Source organism: Pyrgilauda ruficollis, unplaced genomic scaffold (assembly GCF_017590135.1).
Source record: "Pyrgilauda ruficollis isolate IOZ18807 unplaced genomic scaffold, ASM1759013v1 scaffold2, whole genome shotgun sequence".
NCBI lineage: Eukaryota > Metazoa > Chordata > Aves > Passeriformes > Passeridae > Pyrgilauda > Pyrgilauda ruficollis.
The window spans coordinates 27,878,390-27,892,926 of NW_024519206.1; the positions used below are offsets into that span (position 1 = coordinate 27,878,390).

A 14,537-nucleotide genomic window follows, 5' to 3' on the forward strand; every position below is an offset into this window, starting at 1 on the left:
GCTGACAGTTTTCCTACTGAAGCTGAAACAATTCCTGCTGTACTTGCACTGCTCTTGGAAAGAACTGCACAACTAGCAGCAGTTTAGACCTCCTTTTATTGCCCATCTGAGATGCTAACTGAGAAAACGAGAGCAATGGTGGAAAAAGACCAGCAGTAACAGCACAGCTTTCTAGGGAACTCCAGTAAGTTTGCCAAAAGGCTCCTAAGCTCCTAATAAATATGAACAGGGACACAAAGGGGACTGTCAGCCTGGACAGGTTTTCTACAGTACCAAAAGCTCTTTTTCATCCATTCAGCTAAAGGAACACTGTGTATCAGCATACGGTACACTGACATCTGAATGCAGCATCCCCTAATTTTTACAGACTACTCATTCCTCCCCTATCTGTGATTTAAGAATAACAAGTTCTGACTCCTGCATGTTCCTATCATGAATGGCCATTTGTGATCCAAAAATATTTTTATTTAATTTACATTAAAATTAGAAGTATTATCTGTCTCTACAATATGTCTCCATAACCAGGGAGCTGCTGCATAACTGAGCCTTGGTTTGAAAGCCCACCATAACATATATGTTTGCATAAATTACACCAGTGGGGAAGCTTATATTATTTTTAACTGATAAGCCCCTATTGTTCAAAACATCTCTCATAAATATCAGTCCATGCTTGCAAAGACATGAGCACACTTTATTTCAGAGTTTAAGAACACCAGGCTGTACTGCAGAGTATATTAAAAGCACTTTTATAATAAAATCTTTAAATATAATAATCAGATACAATTTAGCTATTTTCTAAGAAAAATGACTGCATAAAACCACATCACAGTACAAACATCAAAAGAAACAACACAACCACAGATGATCTTAGCTTTTAAAAAAGTAATGGGCTTTATATCTTCTTTCTTTCTCACTTGTACTTAGTACCTAAAATATTTAGCTAGAAGCACAGAATTAAACTGCTGGGTTCAGCACATCTGATTCGTTATATATTAACTCTTGTTTTGCTGATATACAGTGAACTACATTAATATGAAGCTATAGAGGACCATCCCTCAAGTTTATGTACCTAGTGTTTTGTTAGCAAATGCAACTCATCTTCAGAAGTGAATTTCTTAGATCAGGCCAGTAAGAACATGACATACAACACACTCATGACATACTCACTTCAGCCTTGGACAGTTCAGACCAAGTGCTGTGAGAGAAGCATCTGTCAGGTTGCTACAGCCTGAAACACAGAGTGACTGCAGCCTATGGCATCCTCTACAGATTTTCACAATGCCTTCATCTGAAATTTGCTGCAATACAGAAGAAGGTTGAAGTTACTTCCTTATCAAGTAATCAGCCAAGAACAAAACTCAAGACCACTGACACTGAACTGCTACTGTCACACTGTATATAACCAAGGCAACCTAGATTTTCAACTAAAAAATGGAGTCATGAAACCACTGAAGATAATCAACATTTACAATTCCTACTTAACTACATATTTTTCCATAGACCTTAAGTTCTACTGTAAGGCAGTGAGAATCACAAAGTGAGAGTTGTTTGTTGTTGTCTTCCTCTTTCATTTTGCTTTTTGTTTCATAATTTTTCACTTTTTTTTTAAATTGTGCTCACTTCTTGTATATTGGTGGGGTCCAGGTCTTCTGTTCCAGTAACTGTGTACATTTGGGAACAGTGCAAAAGAGATTTCAAAGCCTCACAGCAGGAGAGCTAACTACCTAATTTGGCCTGGAGCCTTAGAACCCAAGGGCAAACCCCTCCACCCTCTGATAATTTTTGAAGCAAGAGTTACAGGGAAACAATTACACATAATCCATTTTTTACAGAAGGTAAGTGTAAAAGCCAGACTTGCCCTAACCTATACATACCCCTTTAGATGAAAGATTTAACTCAAAAGTGGACATTTAATTTCTCAAAAACATTTTGTAGTAGATATTCTGTCAGGAGTAATTCCAAATTTAGAATATGAATAAATAAGTTTTCTCTCTGAAACAGGAACTATAAGAAATAGCCCCATTGCAGCTGCACACAAAATAGCAACAGGAACTGGATTACTGTGTGTGTGCAAATAAGATTTTGTTTACAAGTCTTCTATCCTGAAAAAAGCTCTCTGTCCTCCTCCTCCTCCTAACACTATGAATTTAATTTTTCTGCTCTGTGGAACAGGTTGTTTTATTTCCTGGCTTTATAATACTCTTGCAATAGTAGCAAAGACCTCTGCTGTATTTTTAATAGAAAGCCTTGTATAAGCCCCTTATTTGAGTATGCTCATACAACTGTAGCATATTTCTGGTGCTATTACCACAAAAATAACCATTCCTAGATAATATCAGAAGTTTAGATTTTGCAACTAATTCAGTCAAATTATTATCAGCAGAAAATTAGAAGTATCATTTTCTTTTTGGGGATTCAGAAGGATTTGTATAATCTACAGGTAAGAAGGTAAGTTTTGGTGTTCTGTCCAAGTCAGGTATTTCTGGATTTGACTCTCCAAAACCATGTTATTTTCTGGAACTATTGTCTTTGCTTTAAGAAATACACATGATGCTGTTACTGGAAAACGGGATGGCTTCGAAGGCAAGGACCATGTAAAATTTATTCTGCTGTAACAAGCCCTCAAGTCATAAATGAAAATTTTCCACTCAGAAATTGCTTGTGATTTCAATGCCCATATCACTGTCAGGAAAGAAAAGCGTTCAAAAAATGCCTGCAAGTCCCTGCAAATTTCTAAAATCTTTCTCTAAAGATGGTACCTTTCAGATGTGCAGTTTCCAAAGCTAATGCTAGCTCATTCCACAGCTGCTGGGGCTGGCCTGGCATTTTACAGGGCCCATAAAACAGAGTCACTAGAATTACAGTGGGGGGTCATATAAAGCACAAGGACACCTGCTGTATAAAAATCTCTTTGATGATATGGAGCCTGGATGCTTCTGGAAGCATGCTTCCAAGCCATAGCAAGCAGGACACACCTCCAGAGAAATACAGCTTTAAAGCACATGTAATTAGGTAGGACACATAGACTAGCAACTCAGAAAACTCAAAGGAAAAAATACTTCCCCTTGGGAGGATTTTATGTTTGTACTACATTACAACAGACATCCTGACCAAAGGAAAGCTCTGGTGCACTTCTGTGCCAATGCCACTGTTAAGTGGGAGACATAAGAACTGATTATCATCCGACCGCTTGAGATCCTTCCATAAAAACAGTCAGAAAAGGCTGGCCCTGATATATCTCATTAGTCTCAGGCAAAACACAACAGAAAAAGAACTTGTGAGAAGGGCAGCAAAAGGAAGAGTAAAAGGGGAGGAAACGATGTACTGACTTTATTTAAGTGGGGTTCTGACCAAAAGAAGGAACTTTACTGTCGTTCTCTTTAAGTGCCCAGCTTCAGTGGGCACGTACAGTCAGACTGAAAAATTCTCTTTCACTAAACATCAGTATCATGGAAGCTCAAGCTTTGTATTCTTATTCTTATTTTCTGAAATTTTAATGTAACTTTAAATAATCCCTAACACTCAAAAATACTCAACACTTTAAAGAAACCTATTAGGTTCAATCTTAACAAAAAATGTTCCCATGCCACATTCATTCTAGAACAATCTGTAAAACAGATTTGAAAGTTTTGCAGGTTTTTATGATACCTTCTAGCAATAAAACTAGAAAACTTTTCAAAAATAAACAAACAAAAATATAATTTCATTATTCAACTCTGCATGACTAAAGCACTGAAATTCTAATTGATTTCAATATCTTTCAAGGCTTATTTGCAAGGAAAGAATGACTTAGATATATTTAAAATCTAAAAGGAGTCCTTTCCCCAATCCTGAAAAGTCACATCAGAAACAATGAAAAAGACAATATAAACCAGAGCAAAGAAAATTTGTGTTCTCTAAGTAGAATTACAAAGACATTAATGATTCCCAGTCATTTAATTACTAATGAATGTGTTCTCCATTATTATTGGAAAGGCATGCCATTCTGCCACTTAGATGGTTCTGAATCATTTTCAGTTATGATGCCATTATGTTTTACTCTGTATTATGTAGCCCAGAAGATGACTTCTGCTCAATTAGAAACCTTAGAATTATGAATAGACCAAAATGCTACACAGCTAATGAAATTTGAATGAATGCAGTTAATTCTTACTCCAGAGTTTACCACACTTAAAAGATGTAATGAAGGGGAAAAAAATAACCCAACACTTCAAGTCAAAACTCAGCTGTAGAAACAGCCAGCTCATTTAAAGCTACTATTTCACACAAAATCCTATAAACTCTAGAAATGTACTATCTTACTTAAATGCATAGCAGATCAATTGATTAGCATTCAAAATAATTTCTGATTTTTACAGACTGTACCTTTGGAAGCTTCAAATACTTACTGTACACGATTGCAAATTCAGGATTACAAGCTCATGACAGTGATTTTGAATGTGTTTCAATGCTTCATCTTCTAACTGTGTTTAGCAATTAAATTGGACATAGGAAAAGAAACAAGAAATTAAAAGCACAGCAAAGCAGCCCAAAAAATGTACACATCTTGAAATATTGAACAAAATACTACAACAAAAATGACATTTTTTAATTCATGGAGATTTCAAAAACCCAAAATAAAATTTTATTCCTAAAGGATCACCCAAGCAATTATGTACCTGTGTGCAACCTCTAAGAAATAGAGCTTTTAGTCCACTACACCCTTTCACCAGTGCTTCAATACCATCCTTCGTAATCTGATCACACCAGGAAAGATTCAAATGTTCCAGATTTCTGCAACCCTCACTGGGAGAATTAAAAAAATACATAAAGTTAAATCCAGCCTTCAAATAGTCATAACAGTGGGAAACCCAAATTAAACACACTGTTAGAAATTAATGATAGCCAGTGGACTGTGCCAGGCCTCCACAGAAAAGTCATGAGAAAAGACCACACACAAGCACCACAGTCTACACCCCAGAAGTCTTAGATATAGAATACAGCCCCTGCTGACCACAGCACAAAAGTTCAGCACCAATATTTTAACTTTATTAAATGCTGAACAGCTCTTTAAACACTTTTCCTTAACACAGAACACTGAATCTTCTTACCTTAAGCCTTTTAAAGAACTGTTTGTGATGGCTACGCAGGATGTCAGATCCAGATGTTTCAGCTTGGAACAGAATCTGCTAAGACTGTAACACGTGCTGCAAAACAGCAGACACACTAAAAATACCTTCAGCTACTTCTTTTTCCAAATTTTCCCATGAATCAAAAAACCTCTTTGACTTACCTGTCAGTGATTTTTGTGCACCCATTCAGATTTAAGTGTTCAATGTTTCTGCAGTTCTGTGCAAAGGTCCTAAAACGCAACAAAAAAGTGAATTAATAAAATGTCCAAGGCAGTCACTAGAGCGCGCTCTGTCCCGTACCTCCTCCCACCTTGGTCAAAAAGCCTGATCTTCAAGCCACAGAGTAACTGCAAAGTATGCTTCAAACACATTTGTCTCAGTGGTTGCTTCTTCCTTTTCCTACTGCAAGTTTCTGGTCTTAGGAAATTGCTGTTTCTCTCTCAAATACCACTCGGGCAATGTGGTTAATTCTGTCATATATAAGTCAGAACTTGCTTCAAATACTGTAACAAAAAACTCAAGGTCATAAACAGAAAGCTTCAAGAGTTACATCACTTAAACATTAGGCTTCTAGGAAGAGTTTTTGCACATCTCATTACTGAAGCCTTTGCAAGTCTTAATAAAGAGCTTGCTCCCACAGCAAATGGAAAGGGACACACCTGGTACAATAGTAAAGGGTGACCTAAGTCTATTGAACTACCAGTGGAATGCCCTGTAGGCTGCAAATTGCTTCTTTATTATTTTAAAAGTTAAAAAGCATCAGTCTGCACTACTGGGTATGAACCTTAAGGATGATTGGAGCTATTATACTGTTGAGAGCCTGTATATATCATTATACTAATTAGTCTGAAGAAATGCATACATTTTCTTTTCATCTGTGCAAAGTAATATTTACAGCTACATTGCATTTCAGAACATTGTTTTTATGCCCATGTTTCCTTCAGCCGCATGGATTTTATTGGCAGGAGGGAAGGAAACACACAAAAACAGTTTTGTCTGGAGGCTTGACCTGGTTAACAGATCTGACTACACGCTCAGCTGGTAACAACTTCTGGACGGATTGCAGCATGGATTGCAAACAATGGAAAAAAAACCCCAGCAAGCAGTTATATTGGTGAGAGTTTCCACTTCAGTACTCAAAACAGCTATTCCAAAATTCATATACTGGAGGGAGATTTACAGTCAAAACACTCTTCAAATCACTTGGAAAGATGTTACACTTTGGAGGAACACCAAACTGCCTCTGAGATTCAAGCATGGGGCCCGTCCTGACAGACCTGTCACAAGCATTCAGTGCTTACATGGCCAATATCTACATCAGTAATTGACTATTTTACTCAAAAGTTGATGTAGAATAAGGATAAATAGAGAAATTAGTATTGCCCACAAAACTAATAGATCTGGAAACAACTCAATGCAAATAGCCTTACAGGAAAAATCACTTTCAGAACAAGTATCTGAAAATTAATGCTGCATAAATTTACTCTAGAGACAAAAGTTATGAATTTACTTACTTATAAATTTTAGAAATAGCTAAAGGTCACAGGACACTAGCTTAATGCCCACTGATAACAAAATCTTTGTGCTGATATTTTCCACCTGAGAATGGCTACAGTACTTGAGACTGAACACCATCCAGCCCAGGCTCCAGGGAGAGAGGAGGAAAGCATAACTGCAAAATAGCCAGACCCCAAGACTTCTTCCAAATGTTCTTTGAGTCCTAAAGCACTTGTGGTGCTCCACCTTCAGCTGGAGATAGGATCTTAGGGTTTAAATACTCACAGAAATATCCAGAGGAACCTGGCTAAACAGTTTGCATTGGAAAAAGCTTACATGGATTAAAACATTCTTCTGGGAACAAAAGAATGCACAGCTCTGTTCATATCCTGTGTAAAAGAAGGGTCACTGTCCTCTCTAGAGCCTCCCAAGATGTTCTTGTCGCCTGCCTGTTCTTATTTAGACCAAGAAAAGAATTCCAGATCTTTCCTGATTTTGCAGGCACTCCATGTAGGTACCAGTCTTTATCCTTCCTCCTATTGCTAGGGGCACCTCTTGTCCAGACTAGATGATAAACAATAAAATGATCACTAATCTGGATACTCTGATTATTGAAGGAAGCCAGAGTATAGTCTGAAAATATTTTAACCACTTGAAAATGGAGCAATATCAACATAATCCTAATGAAAGAAAAAGCCACGTTTTTGAAAAGCACAACATTCATTTCTTAGTTCATTTCTAGAAAATAACAGAAGCTATATTTTGATCTCAAACTGATGTCTCATTTAGTCAATACTAAGGTATTTAGTACTTACCTAAGTATCCCATTTTGGTTATCAGTCAGGACTCAGAAACACAAACAGACATAACAGTAATCTAATTGCAGTTGGTGTACACATTAGGAAACAAGTGATGTCTCCATCAAGGATTTTACTTACTTTAAAGAGGAGTCTCCAACACCAAGGCATCCTCTCAGACTAAGCTGTCTCAGGAACCCACCACACCTTTTTGATATATTTTCCACAACACGACCCTTAAACCAAATAAAAGGAAGATTTAGCTGAGTTTCATTCTGACACAATATTCTAGCCAAATTAAAAATCCCAGGAGTTAAGACTAGCCCCAGCTACACCCCACTACACTAAGAACTATAACTCTTTGAAATTCTTTTTCTGCTTTAAGAAAGAACAGTTACCTGTTGAGAATCTCCACTCACACTCGGGTACCATTCAATTCAATCTTTAATTCTCTCTTCCTTTTTTTCATTCAATCACACACAGCTCAACTTTTTGTCACAGCAGATGCTACCCATTAAGGCTATTAAAATGATCTTCAAGGTTTGTCAGATGGGTAGGGAATTGCCCCAGAGGTGGAATGGGAGGTTTGGCCAATCCTCAAGAGTCCCAGTCACTCTTACAGCACCTAAGTTGAAATTGCCCACAGAGACCTGCTTAGGCCAGTACATCACAATAGCCTCCTGTAAGTCCCTGTTTTACAGCTCCTGCCATAGGGATGCTTGCAACTGAAAGGTGCCAAACACCTTGGTGAGAGCAGCAACAACAGGACTAATACCTAGCAGCACACTGCATTTTTAACTCCCTTTATTTTTTGAAAGAAGAAATATATGTAGAATTATAGGTCAGTGGATTTTTTGTTGCCATGTTGTTACATTTTATTGTCTTTCTCTAATACTAACATTCTGGCCATCACCATAGGAAAATATTTTCTTACGAGAGCTTGCTTCTTGGTCCATAAGCAACATTGCTTATCTTACCACTCTGATGAATTTACACCGAAACAAAGAAACTGAAAATCTAAAAACTTAAACTAAAAACTTAAATCTTTCTAAGCTTTTCAATTAATCAGTATTACTTCTCAGCAAAGGCCAAATACCTTTACTGTAAGGATAAATTCTTCAATGAATAATATATAATGCAAGTTCAATGTACATTGCAGAAAAAAGGCAAATCCTAAAGAATTATTCAAAGAAAATGCAAACAAATAATGAGATAAGTTTCCCAAAGTCATTTATTTCTTTAATCATGTAAAATCTCCCAAAAACCAGCATACTAAAGAAGACAACTTTTGTGCATTCAAATGCATTTAGCTGTTTGAATAATTTGTCACTCAAAAAAACTAGTTTTTCAACCTAGCCCAGCTTACAATTGGTTCCACATACCAAGAATCCTAAGGTACATTTAAATTCAAGATCATACATTTTTTATATAAAACAAACACTTTTTATAGCCCCCCCCACTTTATTCTCCACCATGTGAAGTCTTAAATAAAGAAAATTTCACAAAAAGCTACTTTTTCATAATTTGATATTCTCAGACCAAATACTGACTGAAAAATCACCAAACAGCACCATGTCCAACTGAGCACAAAGTTGCCAAATATAGCTGGGAGCTTTTACCTGTCATAAATTCACAGACAAAAAATTATGATACTAAAACAGCTAAAAAGAGTTCTTAGACACCAAATGTGAAACTGCATTGTTGAAAAATTGATTTGTGAAATAATTTCTTGCTGAACACATTTTTATGAGTAAATTCAAGAGTTACGTATTGCAAATGTACTTAAATACTGAAGTAACTGAAATGCTCCAAACCACAACAGCTTTTTATAACAATAGAAGATCATAACTTAGTTTCACTCCTTCTCCTGAATCCCATGTTACAAATATCTCAGCATCTCAGAGGGTAACACCACTAGGTAAAATATATGACAAAAATATTGAAAACTTGAAAATACAATTCTGTGTTTCTAAATACCAAAATGACTGCAGCCACAGAAAAGGCCTATCAAAAGGAAGGACTGCAGACCTGTGGGGTTTTGCTTTATTTCTTGGCAAATGAGGAACACAAAATTAAAGGCAACTGAAAACATGACATTAAAGCTCCAAATCTTTGACACATTTAGATTGAGGCAGATGCCAAAAATATTTCTCCTAACTCTGCAAGATCCTCTTGTTTAAGGTAAGTAGAGCACAGGAGTTGGCAATAAAGTTTTAAAAGAGTGGTGAAAAAAATTTACTTTCTATGTTACTGTAAAGCTTTAGGAACAGTTTGTACCATGGTAAGCAAAATACAGCAAATGAAACACATCTGGATTTTATTCATGCAACTAAGAAGCTAAAACATAAAATACAGAAGCAAATCTATTATTGTAGTCTACATTTAATTTGTATCAACAAATAATAAACCAGTTCAGATTGAATCAAGGAATTGTTGTTCCCCACTAATTTTTTTCTTTATTTTCAGATGCCATATTTTATTTTGTTATGCACATCTATGATAGCATTAATGCAGACATGTTTTTCTTACAGAAGACAAGTCTGCCCTTAAACCTTTCATTACACACTAGAAAGGACTTTACTTCACATATACCTGCATTCACACAAGGTTTAAACCTTACAAAACAAATGGTCATAAAATGGTAATCAGATACACACCAAATCAAATCCAGGCAAGTCTGCAGTAAGAAAAGTTGTCTACCATTTTAATGGCTAAATCTCCAAATGCTGTAGCCAAGTGTCCAGTGAGCTTCCAGCACTAGATGGCCCCCTCATAGAAGGATTTGGGACTAGCAAAACTATCCTCTAGATTGTAAAAGCAATTCCAAGAATCTCACTCCATCCAGAGACACCATTTACACCTTTCCTTTCTGGAAATGAGCAGGCTTGAATTTCTAGAGCCTTATATGTATGTGATATATGAAAATCGTCTGATACACAGCTGGCAACCAAAACTGAAACACACATCCAGGAAAAAAAAAAAGGCAAACACAGAGTTCTTTTTCATCTGCTTCTTCACAGTATTATTTTCGTGAACTTAGTCTTTAAAATGTGTGAAAACAAGCACAGTATGTGGGGCACTCCAAATGGGCTATGCTCTTCAACATTTCCATAGGAATAAAAAATACCGTTAAAATGAAAAAGACACTAACCTCTATATCCGTTTGGAAGTTAAAGAGGTCTATTCTTTGCCAATTGCTTCCATCCAGAGCTAAAACATTCCATGCCTACAGAAAACAAATACAGTTTATTTATTAGCTCCACTGCCCACTCCCTTCATTTTCATCTCAGTAATGCAATTACAAACTTGACAATTTCAGGCAGCATTTAAAAAAAAATTGTAGATATTAGTACTCATACATAGCTAAAAACATAGAATTTGCAGACATTAATTGCAAATCTCCTAAATGGATTACATTTCAAAGGTTAACTTGTGGCTACAAAACATATGGCAAAGCAAGATATTAAATGTGAAGCACACACAGAGAAATATTTAGCCTTCCATTCTTAAAAAGCTTTGGTAAAGGTTTCCAATTAGTTACTTTTGCTATATCTAAATGGAAAAAAAGCAGCTGCAGATGAGATTCCTTTCAATAAAACCACAGTTCCTCAACCTCACTAGTTACTATTCTGAGAAAACAGAAACCTTTCAGAAAACTGCTGACTTTCCACTATTAGGACCAGGCCTTTCCTTTCCATGTGCTACGTTACATGTACACATTTAAGAGCTTGTCCTTCCCTGTCAAAGCAATAGTTGTTCAAAGTAAAGCAAAATTAGGAAGCCAGAGAAACACAGATATATGCAGAAAATTAGAGAAAAAAGAATACCACATCCCACTGACAAGTTTTCAGAGAAAGATACAATTCATTTAATCACTTTGGTTTTCTTATGCAGTTTTGTAGGTTTTAGATGAAACCTGATGTTACCTGACTCACAAGACTTACTGAAGTTGCAGGACAGGGCGATATGGGTAAAGAATAAAATAATTACACAATTATACATTAAAACAACCAATCAATTAAATCCCAAACCAAACCCAACTGTAAGAGAAGGAAGAAAAATATGAAATTAAGTTCATTTATGGTGTATAATAATATAGTTGTATGCTGTATAATAATATAGTTCATTGTATGTTGTATAATAATATAGTTCATTGTATGCAGCTGATGTAGAAACAGAGTATTATTAATTTTATTTCAAGAAGAAAAAAGGAAGACAAGCTAAAAATAAAAAACTTACTTAGCATGCCTTCACTAATATCTTGTGTGTGCTTTTTTCCTCCACTAGTAGCCCATCTACTTAACATCCATCTACTTTTGTATTTGGCAAGAAAATGATGGATCTACTTCTTAGACACATGGTGCACATTAACCAGTTCCATACATGGAATTTTAAGCAGCAATTACACCTGAAAAATAGTGTTATACAGCCACGTGCTTTATAAAAAGCAAATGCCATCATGCCAAACTGGGCTTAATCCCTTCTCCAGATACAGAGCAACAGGACTGGATATCTTTTCCACAGCCTTTGGACAGAACTCCTGTACACAGCGACTAAGCCCACATCTACATACAAAACTGGGATCCCTGCTCATTTGCTTGAATAAACTAAGAGACCGAGAAAACCGTTTTTTTTTTTTTTTTTTTTTTTTTTTTTTAATCAGGAAGCAGATTGCAGTGAATCCCATGATTCGGATGTAATTAACAGAACAGCATAGGGAACAACAAAAAACTCCAAGAGAAATACATACCTTGGAAACTTGCGCACAGCGACACAAAGTAACTATGTCCAAGAAAGAAAATATTCTAGAAAGAAAGGAAAACAAGTACAATTAAAATGCTTAATTATAAATTCCAACTACTGTATGTATTCGTGTTTCTGTAGTTCTATGGAAAGACATCAGTTACACAAGAAACAGACTAAATGCTATATGAGTGTTTTACCAAATTGTTTTTGGTTATTGAGACTTACAGAATAATATCATAGCTATCATCTAAAGACAGTCAACACCAACATATGAGAAACCAGCAGATACTGCTTCTGAAAATCTATTTTCTGTTCCCTCTCCCTACAGTAACAGATAATTTTTTCTTTTTAATTCACAGAAACTAGCTTATATTCCTTTAATTGTAGCACAATTAAAGAAGTAACTTGCACGGATACTGATGGTATTCAGAGGTTGGGGAAGAGTAAGAAACAGATAAATCCAAGTTCAAGAATGTAAGGGACAAATATAAAGGACAAAGATCCAAATTTCTGAAAGGGTACACAGTGACTACCAAGTTAACATAGTATCTTTTTTTAAAATTTACTCTACAAGAAACAACTACAGCTGAAAATTCAGATTTACTATTCTGATCATGGAACCAATTTTTCAGGGTTGTCAACTCTTAACAGTTTACAGAAAGAAATTTTTCACTATCAAAATGAATTTTGCAAAATACCATTTCCAAACACAAACGAAATTGGTTCAGAGAATGTTCTCAGTGAAAAAGAAATCATTAGCTTAAGCATAAAATATAGATCCTATTAAAAATAATTTTCTATTACAGAGAATGAAATCTATGAAATATATGAAAGATGTTCCTGTAATTCACTGATAAACTGCTATTTGATTGCCAAGGAACTTTTTCAGTCATCACAATCATGAATAGTAATAAGAACAATTTCATATTATAGTTAGATGTTAACATTGAGGAGCAAACAACTGGTAAGAGATGTTGAATTTAATCACGTAGCATTCTGGTTACTGTTTTTCAAATGAAAATCTGAAGCTAGAGCTCAAAATGGATGCTTACATCTTAAGCACTGTTTTAGCTGTGATAAGAGCAAAAAATGTAATGAAAGTACTTCTTAAACATAACAACCTTCTGGACATTTATTATGATCACTTCAGATAGTAGTCTTCCAATGTTTCATTTGACACCTGGAATTTTTTTCTTCTCTTTTTTACCATAGAGTAATATACTTTCTCAAAACAACTAATAGCCAAGCAAACAGAAGGAAAGATGTTTTCAGAAGCTATGAAACAGTTTATAAAATCCTGTCAATAACATTTATTTTGATAGCATCTATTTTGACATTTGAACATCCTTTCTGAGGCCTATCCACTTCAGGAAACTTAGCAGCATTGAATGCACAAAGTACACAATGTGCTCAGAAAATCGCTGGACTGTTCAGACGAACACTGGAAAGTGTTCTCTCTCTTCTAAGAGCAGCATAAATACCAGCAACTCAACAGGAACCCTTTTCTGACATCACCTTTTGCCCCACCATGAGGGAAATGTCAGCAGATGAGGTTGTGGAGATTACACGAGAGAAAGCTGCAAAAGCTTCCTGGCTTGCAGAAGCTTCCTCATAGAACCACTGTGAGAGTGGAACCTGAGGGTTATCTCAGATTTATAGAAGCACAAAAGAGAGATTTCCATGTTATTTGCACAATGAAAGAACTTGTGACACAATACTCTTGCCTAAATAAGAATGTGACATGCTTTAGAAGCAAGGTATCCAGTTCTACTGAAGAAAGAAACAACAGAGGAAAGTGTAAAATGTTGAGGAAAGAGTATTTTATACACCCCCACCACTCTTGAGTTGTCTGGCAGTCTATCTTCATGTTTCATTGTTTATTGCTGTTAAGAGATTAACGCTGATGCAGGATTTCTGCTAAAACAAAAAGTTAAACTAAAACCAAATGGAGAACAGATGTATTTATTTTTGCTTCATTCTGTATGAAGTGACTTTCCAAAAGGTAAAAACTGAAAGTGGTTATTCATATTAAGAGAAGAAACATTTTAGCAAGTGTAAACATTTGTGATGCTTTTACGGTTTTTTTTTTTTTTGTTCTAGAGAAAAACCTTTCCTGCAAGGCAGCCCAAGCTGTCCCCATCAAAACAGGTAACAACATTAAGATATATTACCAGCAATCAAAAGCAGTTATTACTCTTCGCTTATACAGTACAATAGACAAGAGATGCCAGTAAATACCTTTATAATTCCAAAGAGGCATCTTGCACATGTGCTTGAAAACACTTTTTTCCATGCTCTTCTATTTATTTACCCTCTATAATCAGTCTTCCATGTGTACCGCTAACATGCACTTGCTTGTCTCCTTGAGGTCCCACAGAATTACTAG

At 35.8% G+C, this 14,537-nt stretch overlaps 1 protein-coding gene across 2 annotated transcripts in view; it reads right to left on the reverse strand.

The window, feature by feature from the left end:
* FBXL2 (F-box and leucine rich repeat protein 2) overlaps positions 1 to 14,537 on the reverse strand; it is a 50,851-nt gene that overhangs the window by 11,401 nt on the left and 24,913 nt on the right. Inside the window, exons 3-10 of one of the 2 annotated variants that reach the window (XM_041466678.1) lie at positions 12,156 to 12,210; positions 10,557 to 10,631; positions 7,547 to 7,641; positions 5,273 to 5,341; positions 5,091 to 5,186; positions 4,659 to 4,785; positions 4,389 to 4,463; positions 1,168 to 1,298 (exon numbers count right to left, since the gene is read on the reverse strand). In XM_041466678.1, coding sequence (XP_041322612.1) covers positions 1,168 to 1,298; positions 4,389 to 4,463; positions 4,659 to 4,785; positions 5,091 to 5,186; positions 5,273 to 5,341; positions 7,547 to 7,641; positions 10,557 to 10,631; positions 12,156 to 12,210 — 723 coding nt within the window. Of the gene's footprint in view, positions 1 to 1,167; positions 1,299 to 4,388; positions 4,464 to 4,658; positions 4,786 to 5,090; positions 5,206 to 5,272; positions 5,342 to 7,546; positions 7,642 to 10,556; positions 10,632 to 12,155; positions 12,211 to 14,537 lie in introns of those variants that run through there. The other variant, XM_041466679.1, reaches the window with a different exon arrangement.